General features: G+C 48.0%; 1 protein-coding gene across 3 annotated transcripts in view; it reads right to left on the minus strand.

Annotated features, from left to right (window-relative positions):
- SANBR (SANT and BTB domain regulator of CSR) overlaps positions 1-18641 on the minus strand; it is a 330259-nt gene that overhangs the window by 74070 nt on the left and 237548 nt on the right. For all 3 annotated transcript variants that reach the window (XM_078649295.1, XM_078649294.1, XM_078649296.1), the window contains exons 17-18: positions 5222-5253; positions 5064-5137 (exon numbers count right to left, since the gene is read on the minus strand). In XM_078649295.1, the coding sequence (XP_078505421.1) occupies positions 5064-5137; positions 5222-5253 (106 nt within the window). The remainder of the gene's footprint in view (positions 1-5063; positions 5138-5221; positions 5254-18641) is intronic.

The raw sequence follows: 18641 nt of genomic DNA on the forward strand, positions 1-18641 counted from the left end.
CAGTATTTCCTAAGCATAGATCTTAGAAACTTATGTTTCGTAACATGAATAGCATGATGAGCAATGCACACAGCTATTAAGATAAACCTGGTCTTGAGAAGTAGAAGAGTTGTTGCACATTAATTTGGAGCTTTGACCAACGATCTTACTGGAGCATAAAAATTACATGAATGTCTAGCAGGGCAGTTTTTAGCAAAGCCGATATTGAAAACATTGCCATAGTCCAGGAAGGTGGCAATCTATGCTGTAACAGCACAGAGTTATTCCTCTGAAGTGAAGAAGGGTAGTTGTTTTTAATTGCCAGAGTTGGAAAAACACAAAGAAATGATGAGACGCAAACGAAAAACCCATGTTGTGCATAGCCTGAGCTGTGTAAGGGAACAACCTAGTTCCTTAGGCCAAAAGGCAAGGAGGGTCCAAAGACACAAAGGGCCTGATTTAGATATTGGCGGATGGGTTGCTCCGACAGATATCCTGTCTGCTGAAATATAAATCTCATAGGATATAAAGGTATTTCATACTTCAGCATACGGGATAGCCTTTACTGTTGTGACGGAGTAACCTATCTGTGAGATCTGAATTAGGCTCTTACACTGCTCTTATTAATGAAATTAATTTGAGCCCATCCATTTGCAAAACCCTTGCAGGCATTTGCAGAATCTCTTAGAATTCCTTACTAAAGTATCACGGTCTAGTTACAGATGTGAATGTCACCAGGCAGGATAGTATGTGCCAGGAAAGTGATATCGATATCACACACAGCAACCATGAATCACTTTCCCACAATGCCTAAGCAGATCCTTGGAAAAAAATTGAAGTAGACACTTGAAGGATATGGTTGCCTACAACACCTTGCGCAGATGAGTAATGCTGCGACTCCAGTGAACTGGAACCCAAAGATGATGAGTTACAATGGAATATATATAACCTCAAGTGACGGCAAGACATGAGTGATACTGTAGCTGTTGGGGAGCGGAGGCTTGTGATGAATGCTGGCGACAAAGCTGTTGAAGTTAGGGATGCCCCTACAGAATACATGGGAGTAGCCTACTGCAACAAGGCAGGTAGGCTGAGCGGCAAGGAAACGTCCTGGAAGAGAGGAACAAGCAGGAGCTCAGGAATTTACCAGTAGGATATTGTAGCAAGGAGTTACAGAGCCTTGGTCTATGAGGACATGTGCAAAGTGTCTGCCTCGAGCGGCACGTGTAATTCTAAGTGCACCAAACTCTTGTTATCGCACAAGCACTAGTGTTAGACTGACTATGCTTCTAGTTGAGACATACTTTCCTTCCTAAAGTAACGGACACTGATCCTCAGGAATGCGCGTTGAGCTTTCTAACACTTTCCCCTCCTCTATGCAGAAATGCCGTAGAACGGTTTCCGTCTTGGCCCCTTCACAATATTGCTGGTGGTCTACTAAATTTTTACATTTTGGAATATAATGGCTTCAATAAATATATATGAAACACTGGATAAATTCTCCATCTCACAAGCAGTACCAGTTTGACAGCTACTAGATTTATTATCTTAATTATTTTGAATAGTCCAACAAAGGTTGTTTGAAATATTTCTTGTATCTTAAGAAAAATTAAAGTCTTGTTGGACACCCAGACTGTGTAATATATTGTGTTCATGTTGTGTCTTCCTCACCTTATAATTTTCCTATCTCTAATAATGTTGTTGAGAAATTTAAAGATGATGGTAGGAATCATTTTGTATTTATTGTATGGTTCATACTAATTTGTTGAGTGAGTGCTAAGGATGGCAGTTGTGGTATTGGAATTAATCTAGAGTGATAAGTTTAGGTACAACTCAAATACTGTTTTAGGGTCATGTTGAGTTGTGCGGCCTGCCCATACATTTAAGGATAGTATGCTGTTGCTAAAGTTGGATTCTGTAACTGAAAATTGTAAATTGAATTGATTTCCATGGGTTGCTATGATTTTCATGGGTAATCCATGTAAACGATATGCCTTTGAAATTAACTGGCTTGCAAAGTCTATAGAAGTTGGTAGCTTTGTGCTTAATTTAGTGGTATAATTCATGGCTACTGTAATGGTGGTCATCTTTTAAAAAACGAAAAATCTGTGAAAACGTTGAACGATATTTGAGACCAAGGTTGCTATCGGACAGTTATTGATTTGACCAAAACTTTCTTATATGTCCAGTAGGGAAGTGAAAAAAATTGCCCTCCCGTTTTTCACCCAATCTGGAGTATCAGACTCTCATTTTTGTCTTTAGTCATTTAGCTAGCTATGACTCGGACACTGAGAAGATTATAATCTAGTATGCAAGATAAACATTACTTGAATACCTGTAAAGCAATTCTTGAATGAGGACTGGAAAAGAAGCATTGATTAAGACTGTCAAATAAATCAACAACTCGCGCTAGACCTTAGCTGCTTGGAGGCTTAACCTGGGATTAACATTTTTTTAGCTCATAGCATTGGCCTCTTAGCACTCCTGAAGGGTGGTAACCCACTAGCACTAATGCCAAAGAATGACATGGATGGCAGGCAACCCTTACTTTATCACAATCTCAACTTAGGTAAGTATTATTACAGTAGTTTTTAGATTACCTGGATTCTTTATACCCAAATGTAGCACCCCACCGGGCTGCTCTGGGAGGGGGACGGTTGGGTTACGTGGCCTGTTATTTTTGATAAATTGCACCAGGGAGGTGGTGGTCCCCAGGGCTGCAGGGGGCCGCATGGGCCTCCCGAATTCATTTGATAACTAGACTGGGGGGGGGTGGACCCCAGGGCTGTGGGCAGGGCCAGTGGGCTCACCTGCATGCATACTGTAAAGTGCTCCCGGAAGTTGGTGGTCCCCGGGGCAGCAGGGACCCTGTGCAGGCACCCTGCATTCTTTTAATCACTTTTCCCCCAGGGAAGTGTCAGTCCCCGTGGAGCGGACAGGCTGTGCAGGCCCACCCCGCATGCATAATAAGAAGTGCCTCGGGGAGGTGGCGGTCCCCAGGGCGTACATGAGCCCTACAGAGGGGCCCTTGCGCCCCCCTACTATTTTTATGAAATGGACTTGAGACCTGGCCCATCCAGGGGTTATTCAAAGCATGATTAGGAGCCTGTGCTTGCTTTTTTGCCGCAAATTCACAAATATTGCGGCAATTTTTGGTCTGGTGGGGTCGACCAACTTTATGGGATCAGGGCATTCCTACCGCACCCCCTTTTTTCTACATTTTCTTTTGAGACTTGGCTGAAGCAGAGTCCCAAGATGGCGGTCAACACTTCCTGGCAGCCAATCAGAGCTCTGCATTTCCCGGCATGAGCTAGTCTTTTTTCACAAAATAATCGTGACCAGAGAGATCACTTACTTTTAAAAACAATAACATTCTCAACAACTACTGAATGGATTTACACCAAATAACTGAAATCCTGATCTGCGTAACCAAATAGAGCTTACTTCCACATTTGGTGTAATTACGTTCAGTGATTGAGGCTGTAGGCATGTTGACAGGTCCTAATAGAATTAACATTGCAAACGCACCCTTTATTTAACCGAACTTTCTCAGCCCCTGCTTCACGAATAGCGCTGAAACTTTCAATGCGCAACAAGATTCACCGGTGCACTTTTTTGGAAAAGTTCGCAAAGATCCATCCAACGGCACCAAAGATATAGGCAAGTCAAAATACACTTTTCCTAGGGAAACATGATCCAAATTATAACTACCTACTGAAATAGAAGTACGCTGGTGAAGGATTGACCACTAATCCACATGACAGACTTTGTAGTGTGGACTAAGGAGGTAAAATTATAACTATCTTTTATGTACCTAGAAGGAAAAATGCCACCCAAGCCAGTATCTCACCTTAAAGATAACAGAGCTTGAGATATTCTAGAAGTGCAGCATAATGGACTGTATCAAAAGCACCACTTGGCAGTCATTTCCAGTCCCAGGTCAGCAAGGGTTAAAGTGATGACAGATTTTGAGCCGTGAGCTTGAAGAAAGTGTGTCTGAAAGTTATTAAGTAACCTTGTAGCTATTAATTGACTATTTGAGACTCTTAGCTAGGTAAAATAAATCAGCAATAGCCCTTTAATTTGTCAAGGAGTCTGCCTTGGGGGCGTCTTTCGCAATGGTGTTAGGACAGCTTTCTTCAAGCTCGACCGGATCCACCCAAGATCAGTGAAGTGTAAAAGATGCCCATTCAGGACAGACCTGGTTATGCAAACATGATTGTTTGCCCTTATGGTCTCAACTACTTTTGTATTGAAGTTGGAGCTTTAATTGTGTGCAACTGAAACTTTTCTTCTGAATCTCTGCGTACATTGTGAATATGTTTTGCATAAAAATTCCATAACATTACAGAAATGTTGTGAGACAGATACACTATTTTCACAACATCAGACATTCTCAATTCTTTCAAAACTTACCAATCTTCCATCTATGGGCATGGTGTTTGTTTCACATTTATGAACATTTTAGGGTTGCAACACTGTTATTGGTATTTTATGGTCTAAATGTTTTATTGATTTCAAAAAGGAAAAGCATATAAACATCTCCATGTACATTCTAGCTGTGAACCTGCAAGATCAAATCCGTGCAATCCATCACTATACTGTTAATGGTATTTTAAAAGTTTGATTGGACCATAGATCTGCTTCAATTCTTTTTAATACTAATGGCCTAGAGGGTAGTAATTTTCTTGAGAACCAGTACTTTTCATGATATTGTGAGAAATTATTCACAGCTGGAGGACATGATGGATATCAAGACTAGATGTTGCTCAAGTGCACCACTCGTCAAAGACTGGGTCAGCATAAGGACACTTTTCAGTTCAGGTTTCCGGAGGGTCATTAGTTACAGGACTTTCTGTTTATGTTCAAGGGCCATAGATGAGAATGTGTTAAGCTTGATTGAGCAATTCAGGAAGACTTATTTCAATCAATCTAGCCATCAGGGTGGTCTAGAACACCATATAACATAATTTTACCTGCATAGAAAGTATGACTTTCATATTTAGCAACCTTACCAAACATAGAAAAACTACACAATTTATGTTCTTAAAATAATACTTATTACCATTTTAAATACAACTTGCCTTCCTCTCTCTGTGCATCTTGATTAAATCTCAGTGACCTGGTAGAATCCCACTTACTCTTCTGCGAGCTTACACTATTGAAATGAAAACAAAACACGATGTTGCTTATGTGGTTTACTTTCAAAAGTAGAACCTTTAGGTTTGAAAAGTACACTTACGTGAATGGTGATGGATCTCGTGACGAGGCCTGCTGAAAGTAACAACAGAAAAGGTATTACCAGTGACATTTTTAAAGGTGAATTACTTCTTCTCAAATGGCTGACGAAAACACACTTCACAAAACTGATGGGTAAACCACTTAGAATCACCCTCATATCAACTTATTACCTTAGAAATTGTTTCAACCTTCACCCTTAAAAAAACTTGGCCAAAGCTCTGGATAACTGCCAATATGTAAGCTTCAAGAACTCAGATGCACACACTATATTGGCAAAATCCTGAAGCAAACACCTCAATGCACACAAACATGCCTTAAGCACCCTCACACCCAACCACACAAAGCTCAAATCCTCCCATTATCAGCACGTCATGTCTTCAATTCATTCCCACCACTCAACTGCTTGCCACTCAATTTACACTTCTCCTCACACACAATCCTTCTTCTCTAGTGAAAATACTGCATTTTGCTTTTCTTCAAAGATCCCCGGTAGTAGGAGCCATCTAGCAAAAATATTATCAAGGCCTACTATGCTATATTACATCTTTTACACACCTCCTACCCATTCTGGCACACCCCTACCTAATATAACACATCTCCAAGTGACTTTGTTCCTATTCTGAGGTCTGCCAGTTCCTTGTGTTCTTCATCCGACCCTTTCAGTCATCATATTATTAATCAATATACATGTTATGCAGTTTTTAAAATTGATAAAACCATAAAAGTCATAAAATACAGTTACATTTCATCATAATCCAGCAAAATCATAAAACATGCTCTGTTTAATCGCACGGATCACTGTATCTAACCGTGGCAAAAAGATACAAATATAGATCACGCAGAAAAACGACAATATGTCTCTGTTAACCCTCATCTCGAAAAATTTCATATTATCAAACATCCTGGTTTATGATCCTGCCCAACGTTTTTCTTCAATACAGGCACTTACCCTTTGTGATTCAAAACTACAGTGGTCTTATCTCTATTTTAAAAAAGAGGAAAGCTGCTGACTTTACAGCCCCTTAAAACTACCCACTTAACTTTCTGCTTCAGTTATTGGCAAACTTTTTGAACAATTGTTCCTTATTTTTCTCAACACCTGCCTTCACTACTATCTTCTAAGACCCTCTTCAATTAGAAATCAAAATCTTGCCCTGTCTCCTGCAAAATCATAACCTGTGCCTATCATATTCATCTGTCTTTTCTTCTTAAACTTCTCAATCTCTTAAGCCACATTTTACACTGCATATCACCCCACTCCACTGTACTATTCATCCTATCCAACACCGAGATCACAGGCTCCAATTTGAAATGGTTTTAACTATACTTCCAAATTGTTCCTGTTCGGTAAACTGGTGCTACTGGCTCTCCACTTCCTCAATTCTTGGTCTGCTTCTATTATGCCTCTACACTCCATTCCTTGGTAGCATTGTCAACTCCTTCAGCTTCTCCTATCATCTATATGCAGACGATACACAAATATTTATTTAAATAATTTGCTAGTTTTACTCCTCATCTCCATACACGGATCTCAAAGTTTCACACAGCCAACAGATACTGGATGGCACTACAGTCACTCATGTTAAATTCATCATTCAAAACAGAAATAATCTATTTTATTACAGCTGTACCCGTCTCTCATTCTTTTCCCCACAGGTATTCTAATCATGATATCTTCACCCAGAAACTATGGGGTGCACCTCAAACCCTCAATGATCTTGATTTTTTTGATAACCAACACTGCTAGAGAAGCACTCAACTGCTGAACATAACAAATAAAAACACACAAAACATTTAATTTCATGCAGCCAAAACAATCATCTACTCACTCTTGTTTAGAAATCTTGAAGACTGTAATGGCCAGCTAGCTTCTGCTTCTACTCGTTCACCCACGCCCAGACAAGGTTCTTCACTTTGTGAGAATGACTCCAAATAATTTTCCCAGACACACTACTACTTCTCAGAACCATAAAAGAGTCAGTCGGTTGGCAGGTATAAACAGCTCTTTACAAGCTACGTATTCTAGTCTTCAAATCCTTCAATGGCTCCTACACAAATTAATCATCGGAAACACTAAGCATATAAGTCTCTTTTCACAAATTCCATTCAGCACTAAAATCTTCCTAGCTACACTTAAACTTCCTCTTTCTACAGAATTATGTTCTACCCTCTACTTGCGTCATTCAAAATTCCTTTCAAGGACTCTTCCCCTTAAGAGAAGCTCACTAAATAATTCAACTTCACATCATTTCTGTGTTGATATGTAATTGTTGAAAATCCACCATTCTTTAAACCTCATCATCTTCACTATGCATCCACCTAACACTGCTACTGTCCTATGTTGTTCCACAATATCATCACAATGTAAAGTATTCCTTGTCAAGATGCCCTGCTGCTGAAAATAAATAAATGTAAAGGCAAACAATACTGAAAGCAGCAGGGCATTTACATACTAGTTACAAGTTACTTGTAGATTCTTTTTTGTCCATTAATGGCATTTCCCTGCCAAATCGGAATTACAAGTTCAGCAGGGAAATTGAAGGTTTGCAGCATGTCTGAAGACTAGTGTTTCTGGGGCTAAGAGGTAGGCAGCAGTGGTTGCAAACTGGTTCTTATCCCCAGGCAACCACCAAACACCTGCATTTAGCGAGAGGTTAAAGCCTACATGCATTACATCTGTGCCCTAGATGGTAGCATCCATTAGGCTCTCTAAACCATATGCAAAACTGGGCCACTGATCCGGAGGAGATTACCAGAGGGTAAAAGGAGAGATAACCTACTAGTTATTCAGCATAACTAAAGGGTAACATATTAGACCACAATCCAAACATAGCAATGATGGAGAGTGTTGCAGAGGAGCTGGCAGACTGGAGGGCATCAGCAGAGCCAGTGAAAGGCCACCACTCCCACTATTTGTAGGACAGACCAAAAACAAGAGCTGAGAAAGACCTGGTGTGAAAAAGTGGCTCTATATGTACTGGACCAAAGTAAGGTGCAGTGTGTATATGTAATGTAATGTAAATGCCAGCATTTGTAAAGCGCACAGCTACCTCCAACGGAAGTGTCCCGGCGCTATCCGTATACCGCTTAGGAACCCTTCCTGGCTTTTCCCTGTGAAATGTCCACTCCTGGGCACCCCAAGGTGAAGCCAGGCATCCCAGCGCTGTTGGGGCCGTTGTGGAGATTAAGCAAGCTATTGCCCAGAGTTGCAGAGTGGGACCCATGATTAGAATAGGCACCAAGGGGAGAATTATCAGGTCCGAGGAAATTGAGCCCAAGACCCACCGAGGCGGGTATTGAATCCTGGTCCCGGACCAGACCTCTGCATCAGGGTCTGCCGCTCTAACCATTTGAGCCACCAACCCCGGAGGAATAACAGAGGTTAAAGTCAGGGCTGTCCTAACTCTCAAAAGTGGTAGCTTGGTCGAGCAGTAAGCCAGTACCAGAGGACAGTGTAAAGCATTTGTTGTACACACTCAGTCAGCAAAAGGTTTCCTCACACACTCAAGGACTGAACTCCAGGCCAATTGTTTTTATATCAAAATATATAGTTGTCTTATTTTTAGAACCAACAGGTATCAAAATATATTTTTCTCAGTGATGAGTAATCTCAGGTTATTGTTTTGCAGAAAGGCAATGACTTTGTAAACACAAGAAGTACAAGGGTTGCAATAGGCAACACAGTTCTACATACAATTTAGCATTGAGCTCAATGGGTTTTTCTACACAATTACAGTGGATTACTTTGCAATTTACTTTTGTAAGTCCAAGACTGGATCCTAGATTCAGTCCTGGGGTCTAAGCGGGAAACAGCTTAGTAAAAACGTTTTGGTTATTGCAATGACTTTTATGGAATAAAAGGGTATTTCAAAAGTTCACACTTAGAAACCTTTCAGTGAAAATCTGGCAATGTTATCCAATGGGAGAAAATTCAGGTTACAGGTAAAGTATGTTCTCGTTACTTTTGTAATCCAGTACTGGGCTCCTAGGTCCAGCACTGGGATCTCTACTTAGGACAGGTGAGTAATTACATTTCAGTAGTATGTGCGAATTTTAAAGAATATTTCAGGTTTTCAAAAGTAGACAAGAAATTTCATAGAAAAGCAGACAATGGATTCCTACGGAGAAAATACAGGTTAATGGTAAACCCGGTTCGGATTACGTTTGTGGTTCAGTACTGGGCTACAAGGTACAGTACTGGCTTCTCCCCTGATCACAGGTGAGTACTTCGGAGTTCGTTACTCGGCTGATTTTATAGGAATATTTTAAGTTTTCAAAACTTCATTGTTATCCAATGGCAGGTAAGTGAGTTACCGGTTTCCAGGTGAGTACTCGGCTGCTGAAGTTAAGGTTCTGGGCATATACTCAGGGGTCCCCCAGGATCAGGTTGGTACAGGTTGGTACAGTTGGTTCACCCTCAGCGGCACAGGGGCAGCCGGGTGCAGAGGTAGTTAGGCCCAATGTTAGCCAATGAGGGGCAGGGGGCCTTCGGTTGGTGGCTGCTGGCTAGCAAGCCACGCGGCTGTGGGAGCTGGGCTCCTGGTCACTTGCTCAGGGCAAATGGGGAAGTAGGATAGGGCAAAGGTTGCACTGCCAGAGGCACTCGGGCGGCTGGGTGCAGGGTGCTTTTGAGCCGTCGGGCGCCCAATGTTATTCAATGGGAAAGGTAAAAAGGGAACAAAGGCTGCAGACTCAGGGACGGTGATTCTTCAGGTGTGACCACCACTTTGAGAGGTAAGTTGGGATCCTGGAGAAGAGGCAGGTACCCCAAAGGAAGGCACAGGGAGCCGCAGGGCGCCGGGTGCAGGGGTGTCCTTGGGTGTCGGGAAATCTTACCTCGGCTGGTCGCGGTCGGAGGGGTCCCTGGTTCTGAGGCTGCAGCAGGGCCGGACTGGCTACCGGGCAGTTGTGTGTGCTGCCGAGCAGGGGGATGATTTCTCTGTGGTATGGGCATATTTCGTTGATGGGGACCTGCGTGCGCTTTTGAAAAAAAAAAAGCAAAACGAATTTCGTTTTGCACACACAGGTCCCCATCATCGAAAGCACCCCCCTGCTCGGCAGCACACACAACTGCCCGGTAGCCAGTCCGGCCCTGGGCTGCAGGCTTCATCTGGTTCGTGGAGGAGGGTCTTTGGGCACTGGACTTCGGGTCCCAGTAGTCGGGGGATGTCCTCGTGGTCTTGGATCACTCGGGCTTGGCGGGTGCAGAGTGGGCAGGTCTTGAGCTTCCTGGCTGGAACCAGGGGTTGGTTGTTGAAGCAGAGCCTCTGCTTATGGGAGTCCCACTCTTTAAGAGAGTCAAGGCCGGCAGGTCCTCCGGGTGTCCCAAGGTTGCTGTCCGCAGGATTAAGCAGGAGCAGGTTCCAGGATCGACAGGCCGGTAGGGCTGGGGCCAAGTCAGTGGGCGTCGTCCTGTTGTGAGCAGCTGCACGGCGGGTCGTCTTCTTCTTGATCTTCTTTCTTCTTTTCTTATTGGGATCCAAGGAAGGAAGGTTCAGGGAGCCCCTAAATACTGAATTTAGGGGTGTTACAGGTAGGGCAAGGGCGAGGACCAATAGGTCCCTGTCCTGGGGTGGGTACACCCCCTAGCCTGCTCCTCTCCGGTGGGAGGGGGCAGGAACCTAGCTGTGATTGTGATGTGCTCCCCATCTTCAAGATGGTTGGAGCCCGGGGTCGTGCTTCACCTCGCCTCCCCCACCTGAGGGGTGGGGTTGGCACAGGCTGGCACACCCCCCTTTCCTGACGTAGGGTTTCCCGCTAGTCTTCCCGCCAGAGTGGGGGTCAGAACTGGTGGGGGCCAGTTTCTGGGTACAGCAAATGGTCTGGAGAAGCTCACAGAGGTGGCATGCCTTTGAAGCTTCCCCCTGCCCATCCTGGGGGAGAAGACCTAGCACCTCGCCCAGGATGTGCATTGTTGCAGGTCCAAGAGAGCGAGGCGCTCTCCACCCAGGGGTCCAGCAACAGGTCTGCTGTGTGGCAGCCACTCAGTCCAGACGTCGATTGTAGGTTAGGTTTCAGGGGGCATCTCTAAGATGCCCTCTGGTGCATTTTACATTAAACCTCACACTGGCATCAGTGCGGGTTTAATGTGCTGAGCAGTTTGATACCAAACTTCTCAGTCTTCAGTGAAGCCATCATGATGCTGTGGAGTTCGTAATGACTACCTCCCAGCACCATATACTCTTAAATGGCAGCACTGCACTAACAGGGCCCCTGGGTACTGTAGGGGCACAGGGCTCATGCACCCATGCCCACACCACTGCCATAGGGCACCCAGCTAGAGGGGTGACTGATGTATTCCAGGGCAGTGGGGTTTGTGGGCATGGCACACAGGGATGTGTGCCATGCCGACTCTCTGTTTAGTTCTGTACTTAGACACTCAGCCTGCAAAGGCAGTGTGTGGGTGTCAGGGTACAGGGTCCCTAAGGGTGGCACAAAAAGTGCTGTAGCCCTTAGGGGTCTTCTCTGGTCATCATGCCCTGAGTACCTAGGGTACCATTTACTAGGGGCTGATAGGTGGCCAGAGATGCCAATTGGGCTTTGCTTCAACACAGCTTTAGGAAAGGAACAGAGGCATGGGTACCTGGTTGGCAGGAGCCCAGGACACACTCAGTCAAAGCACATCAGCAGTTCAGCAAAAAAGTGGGGGCATACCAATGCAAGAAAGATGGCACTTTCTCACACCTGGAAGTTATGATAAACTGAGAGTTAAACAATGCTATTATTCCCTTCCTAGAGCAATACCTTCTAGAAAAAAAAGCAAATAGACTAGGTGCGGGAAAAGAGAAACATACTTTTTCACGCCGAAACCACTAACTCACATCAAGTCTTGGGGTAATATTTGTGCCATAAGAGTGTGTATTATGAATAATTGTCAATCTGGGAGAATCACTGATTACGGCTGGTCTGTACGATCTGTAAGACACTACACAGCAGATTGAGAATAAGATGTACTCTATGAAGTGGGTGCTAGAAGATTCCAAGAGAAGACAGGGGATTTGGGGGCTTTACACCGAAGGCTGTCCTCAGGAGAGAAAACTCTGTATGAACTCGAGAACAGAGCATAGAAGAGTCCAGAAGGTGAAGAATGGGTTTAGCAAATCAGGGAAGTTACACCTGCATCTGTAACTAATGAAGGAACAGAATCATGAGTTGTCGTATCTACTAATGTATGCTTTCAAGATGTTTTGGTAAAGGTAGAAGATAAAAGATAGCAGTGACAGCGTAGCCTCATTGGATGCTATTCCGTGAGTTTTAAAAGTGTCTGTGCCTTTGAGGACCTGCAGACCACCAGTGTCCCATCATGCGTAGCAGGTGACAGTTGCCTCAGTTCTTTTTTCCGGCACCTGGTTGCAGGATCGTGAAGCACTGAGCTCTGCCTTTTAGGCTTTTTTCTTTAAAATTCTCCAGTAGAGTTTTGTAAAACCAGACTCATTCCATATTTTATCATTCATTCACTATTTCTGACTTTTTTCAACAGAAAATGAGGGCATTTTGTCATTTAATATGCCTTCTCTTTTAACTTAACAAGTGCCCTGCCTGTGGGAGAAAAAAGGCAAAATCGGACCCTCACAACGTCTGTATTCTCCGTCTTCCATCTAGTCATGATACTGACCATTGCCAGCACTGCAAGAATGTTTCATGCTGCACCCTTCAAGAAAGGGGGAAAAACTGTCTTTGCGGCACGGTGGAACAGCGCAGACAGTAAGTACAGTCTCAAGATGAGACCGCAGAGTGAGGAAAGGGTCAGTCTCTACCAGAACTCTGCCATCTACATCTGAAGGAAGTGGAAGACCCCAAAAAGAGGGTTGCGGCCCAAAAACAACATCTTTCCTGGTCGACGTCGAGGGGGCAGCGTCGAGACCAGGTACGGCATCGACTTGCTCGCTGTCCAGGGCTGGTTCGATGTCAAGGAAAAAGCATAGATTGATATCAAGTAAGGCAAATCGACGTCAAGAAGTGTATCAACATCAAGACGGGCAGATCAATTGACGCCAAGGAGAAGTTCAATGTCGAGGCATCAAAGGAGATCACAGTCGGAGAGCAGATCAACGTCAATGTGTCAACATCGAGGACACTGGAGAAGAGAAGAAGAATATATTCTTCTCCAGACTCTGAATACTCTAGGGTATACTCCCACTCTTCATCAATAGTATTACCAGATTCTCTTCCAACACTAACGCTTCCTCCTCTGACCCCACCACCTCTTCCTCCTCCACCATCACCACTGCGTCCCCCATCACCACCTCCTGCGCCTATTCCATCAGCGCCAATACCTACTCCTGCAGAACCGTCGAGACCTAGATCGCGTTCAAGAATGCGCCACAGTTCACGCCATCACAGGCATCATTCTAGGCACTCTCTCCATTGACGTTCAAGGCATTCGACGTCCTGCTCTACATGGCGTTACTCACTGACATTGTCTGATTCACCATCTCTTCGCATTTCTCGGGTGGATGACATCACAACATTACAGGAGGTTTTGGTGAGAAAAGCTGCAAAGCATATTATACAGATGTAGGTCCCCACGTCTTCGGCATCTGTTATTTTTGAGTCGCTACACCAGCAGCATTCGGCCTCAAGACCACTACTTCCGTTGATGCCAGGGCTCCTAGACCCACCAATGGCGCTTTTCCTGACCCCAGTTTCAACTAAGACTTCTCCTTCGTGGCTCCAAAGAAAGTACAGACTGCCGAGCGAGGTCCTCTCTTCCTCTGATTAGATCCACCTCCTGACTCAGTAGTCATAGTGGCGCCTAAGAAGCACTGTGCTACAACTCCTGCTTCCTCAGTACCATCTGATAAGAAAAGCAAAAAGCTGCAGGTCGCAAAGTTTGCATCATGGCAGCAACCACCATGAAAGTTGCTAGTGATACTGCCCTCCTTGGCAGATATGATAGAGCGCTCTGGGGCTCTCTCCAACAATTTGCAGATGGTCTTCCCAGGGACAGATGGGAAGACTTCCTAGAAGTAGTCAGTGAGGGCCTCACGGTATCCAATCAGGTCACCAGTGCTGCAGCGGACTCTCCCCGTTAGTGGCACATGAATACTGTCATGGAATATCGTTAAGGAGACATTCTTGTCTCCGCTATACAATTCTTAAACCAGAGTCTCAACAAAGGATCATCAATCTTGCCCTTCCAGGTATCCTCTTCGGCAGCCATACAGATACTGAGATGGCTCACATAAAATCGGAGATGGAGACTCTTAAGGCAGTCAGCCTAGAGAGGCCAAAAGAACAAAGGTGTTCGTTCAGGCCGTACTAGCGCCAGTTCTACCCTCAGATGGTTCAAACCTCTCCTTGATTTCAAGGTCGCCAGCAGCCACAACTGCAACGCCCTTACCATCAGCAGCAGTGATGGCAGTCTAGAGGATGATCCTCTCAATAGCTAGCCCAAGGAGGTAAACCTACAACAGGCACCTAGCCATGAATCTTCCCTTTCCCACTCCGGTTAGGGGAAGCCTCTCACTTTTTCTGTCAGAGTGGCAAAAAAATCACAAAAGACACCTGGGTTCTGAATATTGTTCAAAATGGGTATGGTCTCGGATTCACAAACCCTCCTCCGACTTTTCGGGTGGAAGAAAACATCTTGTTGCAGAAGCATGCAGTGGAGGTCGTTCCCGATAAATAACGGGGCGCAGGCATCTACTCTGGGTACTTTCTAGTGAAGAAGAAAGACAAGCACCAATTCAGACCCATTCTCGACTTAAAAATAGCCAACAAATAGATTCTGCTAGAAAGGTTTTGGGAGCTGGCATTGCATCAGATCTACCCTCAGTTACACCAGGTGCACTGGTTCTACTCCATAGACCTCCAAGACGTGAACGTTTACATAACCATCGCCAAGAAACACCACGAGATGGGGGCGTGGTCTGGGCGCTGATGGTGGAGGTCACCTAGACGCTGGGCTCTGTGATCGAGCATACATTTATCCTGCCAAACCGATTCTGGCAACCCCCTACCCACTTTGCCAACCGGAGGAAGGGACTCCCTCACAGCGAACCCGCAAGGCGGAGCTAGATTCTCCCTTCAAGCCCGGGACCGATCGACGGCGCGTCGCCCGGGGTGCTCCGGTAGCAACAATCAAGATGGCGGCCAGGGGCAAAAGTTAAACCCCGATTGCCTGCGGCTGCGGGACGCCCTGCGGGACCCGAAGCGCTCCGCTTCCGAAGCTAGTAAAGCAAAACGGGCGCAGTGAGGTAAAATTGTGCGGGGAGCTACGCACAAGGGAGCGGAGGGCCGGAGCCGGCGGCCCCGTTGCTGCGGGCCGAACGGAGGTGCGGAGCGCAATCGCCTGGAGGGTGGAGCGGTTGAACCCTTCCCGCCGGGGCTTAATCTGCAAGGAGGCCTGGGACTGTTAACGGGAGGAAAACAAGTACCGTCGATGAGGGTCTATCTGCCCAGTGCCTGAAACACTTGACGTACTGAGAGGCAAGGCGGGAGCCACAATTCCTTCGGCCCCCCCTCCCCCCCCCTGGCGGATGATTGGCGCGGGGTGCATAGTGGGCCCGAGATCCACTCCAGAGCTGAGATTGCTAGGTCAGGGCTCCGGCTGGGGCCAAGAAAACGCCGACTGAGGGATCGATGCAGTGGACCACCGCACGGGGCCTTCACGGACCCCCCCGGAGTTGCTGCTGAACTGCCATAGCTTGCTGGGGGGGGCGCAATCGAGGAGCACGTTGCCACACAAGAGACGCCTCCCCACGAACAACCGGAGAGTCCTGCGGCGAGGGGCTCATCCTCGAAAGCGTTGACGGCGCCTGGGGCCCTGGGGCCTGACCGTGAGCGGTGCTCCTACTAGGACTCCCCTCCTGAGGTTGTGGCGGTGATAATCAGTGGCCGCACGCCGGAGTGGAGGGCAGCGGCGGCGACAGCGGCTCCGGAGACCACGGAGGGTGAGCTGCTGGGTGGAGGTGCGTGGAGGCCACTTGGACCAACAGAGGTGCGGGCGCGGCCGTGTGGCAGGACCTCAGTGAGAGGCCGCTGGATTTGCCTGGACACCGGGCGTGAGACACCAAATACTACCACGGTGAAGCGTAGCGGAGCGGGACGCAACGGAGACCCCGGAACGCCCACTGCTGTGACCAAGTGCACTGGGAGGGCATACACTGCTCATAATACGATGAAACTCCTCTGGTGAGTACCGTGATCTGGATACCCCGACGCCGAATCGTGCACGCAGTGGCTCCCTTGTCACCCAATCCCCCCCCCCCTTCGAGCACGCAGACCCTGGCCTCCTCCTGGACCTCCGAGTGGTGAGCGCGCCACACGATCCTGCGGGGCAAGGCCCTATCGGCGACTGCAGCGAGAGATAACAAATTGCCGGGCAGAATCTGGGAGGTGCACGTGACTTCGGACTATGAAGGGGCTATTCCAGGACAGGAGTCACACCAACAACTGGCTCACTGCTGAGCCTAGGTGCAGAGCTGGACTGTCCATTACATCACACGGACCTAGCCCAACACTTGGGTCCAGCCGGGCTGCTGAGGCGCGGCTTGCCTTGCTGCGGCTGCGGCCAGAAGGAGTGAGATCTTGCCTACTGCCTCCTGGGGACAATCTGCCACGCTGCTTCGGGGGACGAGTTCATGCGGCGTGCCTAGATAGCGCCTAGAACGGTTGTTGGACTACGGTCCAAAGAGTGCTGGTTGCGCAGAGCGCCCGGGCCCTGGGCAATATCTCTCTATTCACCACAGGTGCGACGGACAACACAACACCGTCATGGGGAAACCTAAAGGAAACAAGGGTGGTGCTCAACCCACGTCGGACAAAGGAGATCACTCTGACCCCGGCCACTCACGGGACCCCCAACTGCATCTGCAACTAGACAAAATCCTGACAGCAATAGCGGATACCCACACGGCGTTGCAGCAAGACATCGCGCAGAGGGCGTGGTCTAAGCGCCGACTGGGATGGCGGCGTGAGCCCGGAGCTCCGTCCCGGATCCCGCATTAATCCTGTTAATACCTGCTACAGGACCGACGAAACGTCCTGAGCTTTCGCCCTCCGCAGCGGACTGACGGGGGCGAGCATTACAGGACTGGATTCTGTCCTGCAGCGGTGCGGAGAGACAGAGCGGAGCTCTAGTGAAGTTGTGCCTTGGGACCCAAGATGGCGGCGGCGGCGGCGACGATGTTCCGAGCTTGAGGGACGGAGCTCGAAGGGGCTGCCCGGCCACGGGGCTCTCGGCGGCCGCTGTGTGCGGACTACGGGACGGCGACCCGAAGGCATTGGAGGAGCAGGGGTTGTCACCGCTGCAGTGAGCGCTCCGCGGATCCGAGGCTGGCGGGCTGGTGGCCCCTCCCCCCACTGCTGCCCTGGTGAATTCTGAGGCCGGCTGCCCTTCACGGCAGCGAGCTGAGAGGTGAGGGATACAGGCGGCCCTGGTGTCGGGGGGCGCCGGCGTTGTGCAGCGGGCCCCGAAGTGAAGGTGGATCGGCGTCTCAGTGGGAGGACCCGGGCGCCGTCCCGACGCTTTCGGAGCCTGAGGGGAAGGTGGAGAGCGGAGTGCCGAGGAAAGGGCTTCTCACGCTGGAGCGGCGCTGGCTGAGTCACACAATATCCCCAACGTTAGGGGTGGTCTGCTTGGGAGATCGTCGGCGGACGCGGCGCTGCGCAGCTGGGGGGCCCTGCACGGCCTGAGGAGGGGGCTCGGACTGAGGAACCCGCGGAAGTGGTGGCGCGGAGATTTCCTTTCCCCCAGCTGGACTTCCGGCATCGGACTGCAACGGAGAACTGGGCAGCTAGGAAGCGTCGACATGGGAGTGGACAAAGTGGGGTCCAGACCAATGCCGGAGTATCGTTAGGACCTGCCGCCCACACAGAGGTGAATTAATCCTAGAAAGGCACGTGGTCTCAGATCACTTTAATAACTAGTGTGCTCTCCCACGCGTCAGGCGACTCACAGTTGGGAGGGGGGCGCCCCCACCTGGCGCGTGGACAGTACTAACAAGGGGGGATAACACTGCCCGAGGACTGCTGATATAGGTTGAACAGATCGACCTAGGGGCTGTGGTGAGCACCCGTGTGTTACTCCAGATGGCGGATGTGGATGGCGACATGGCGGCGGGACGGACTCAGACTTTGACGGCTGGGCCGGATATGGCTGGCGCTCTTCAGGAGTGTCCGGAAGCGTCAGCGCAGGAACGTAGACTGAATGCACGCCTGGATAATATATTGGAGGCGATTGCGGCGACCAAAGAGTCATTGCACCAGGACATTGGGCAGGTGGCTACGGGGCTGGGTCTCCTGAGGGCGGATCACGCAAAACTTTCCGACAGAGTGAAAGACAACGAACTGCTGCTTCAGGAGCTAAAGCCTGCGGTGGTCACCACGGAACATAAACTGTCCGATGTCCTGTCCCGATTGACCGCGCTGGAGAGACGAGCAGAGGATTCCGAAAGTCGCAACCGCCGGAACAACGT

This window comes from Lissotriton helveticus, chromosome 6, assembly GCF_964261635.1.
Source record: "Lissotriton helveticus chromosome 6, aLisHel1.1, whole genome shotgun sequence".
Taxonomy (NCBI): Eukaryota; Metazoa; Chordata; class Amphibia; order Caudata; family Salamandridae; genus Lissotriton; species Lissotriton helveticus.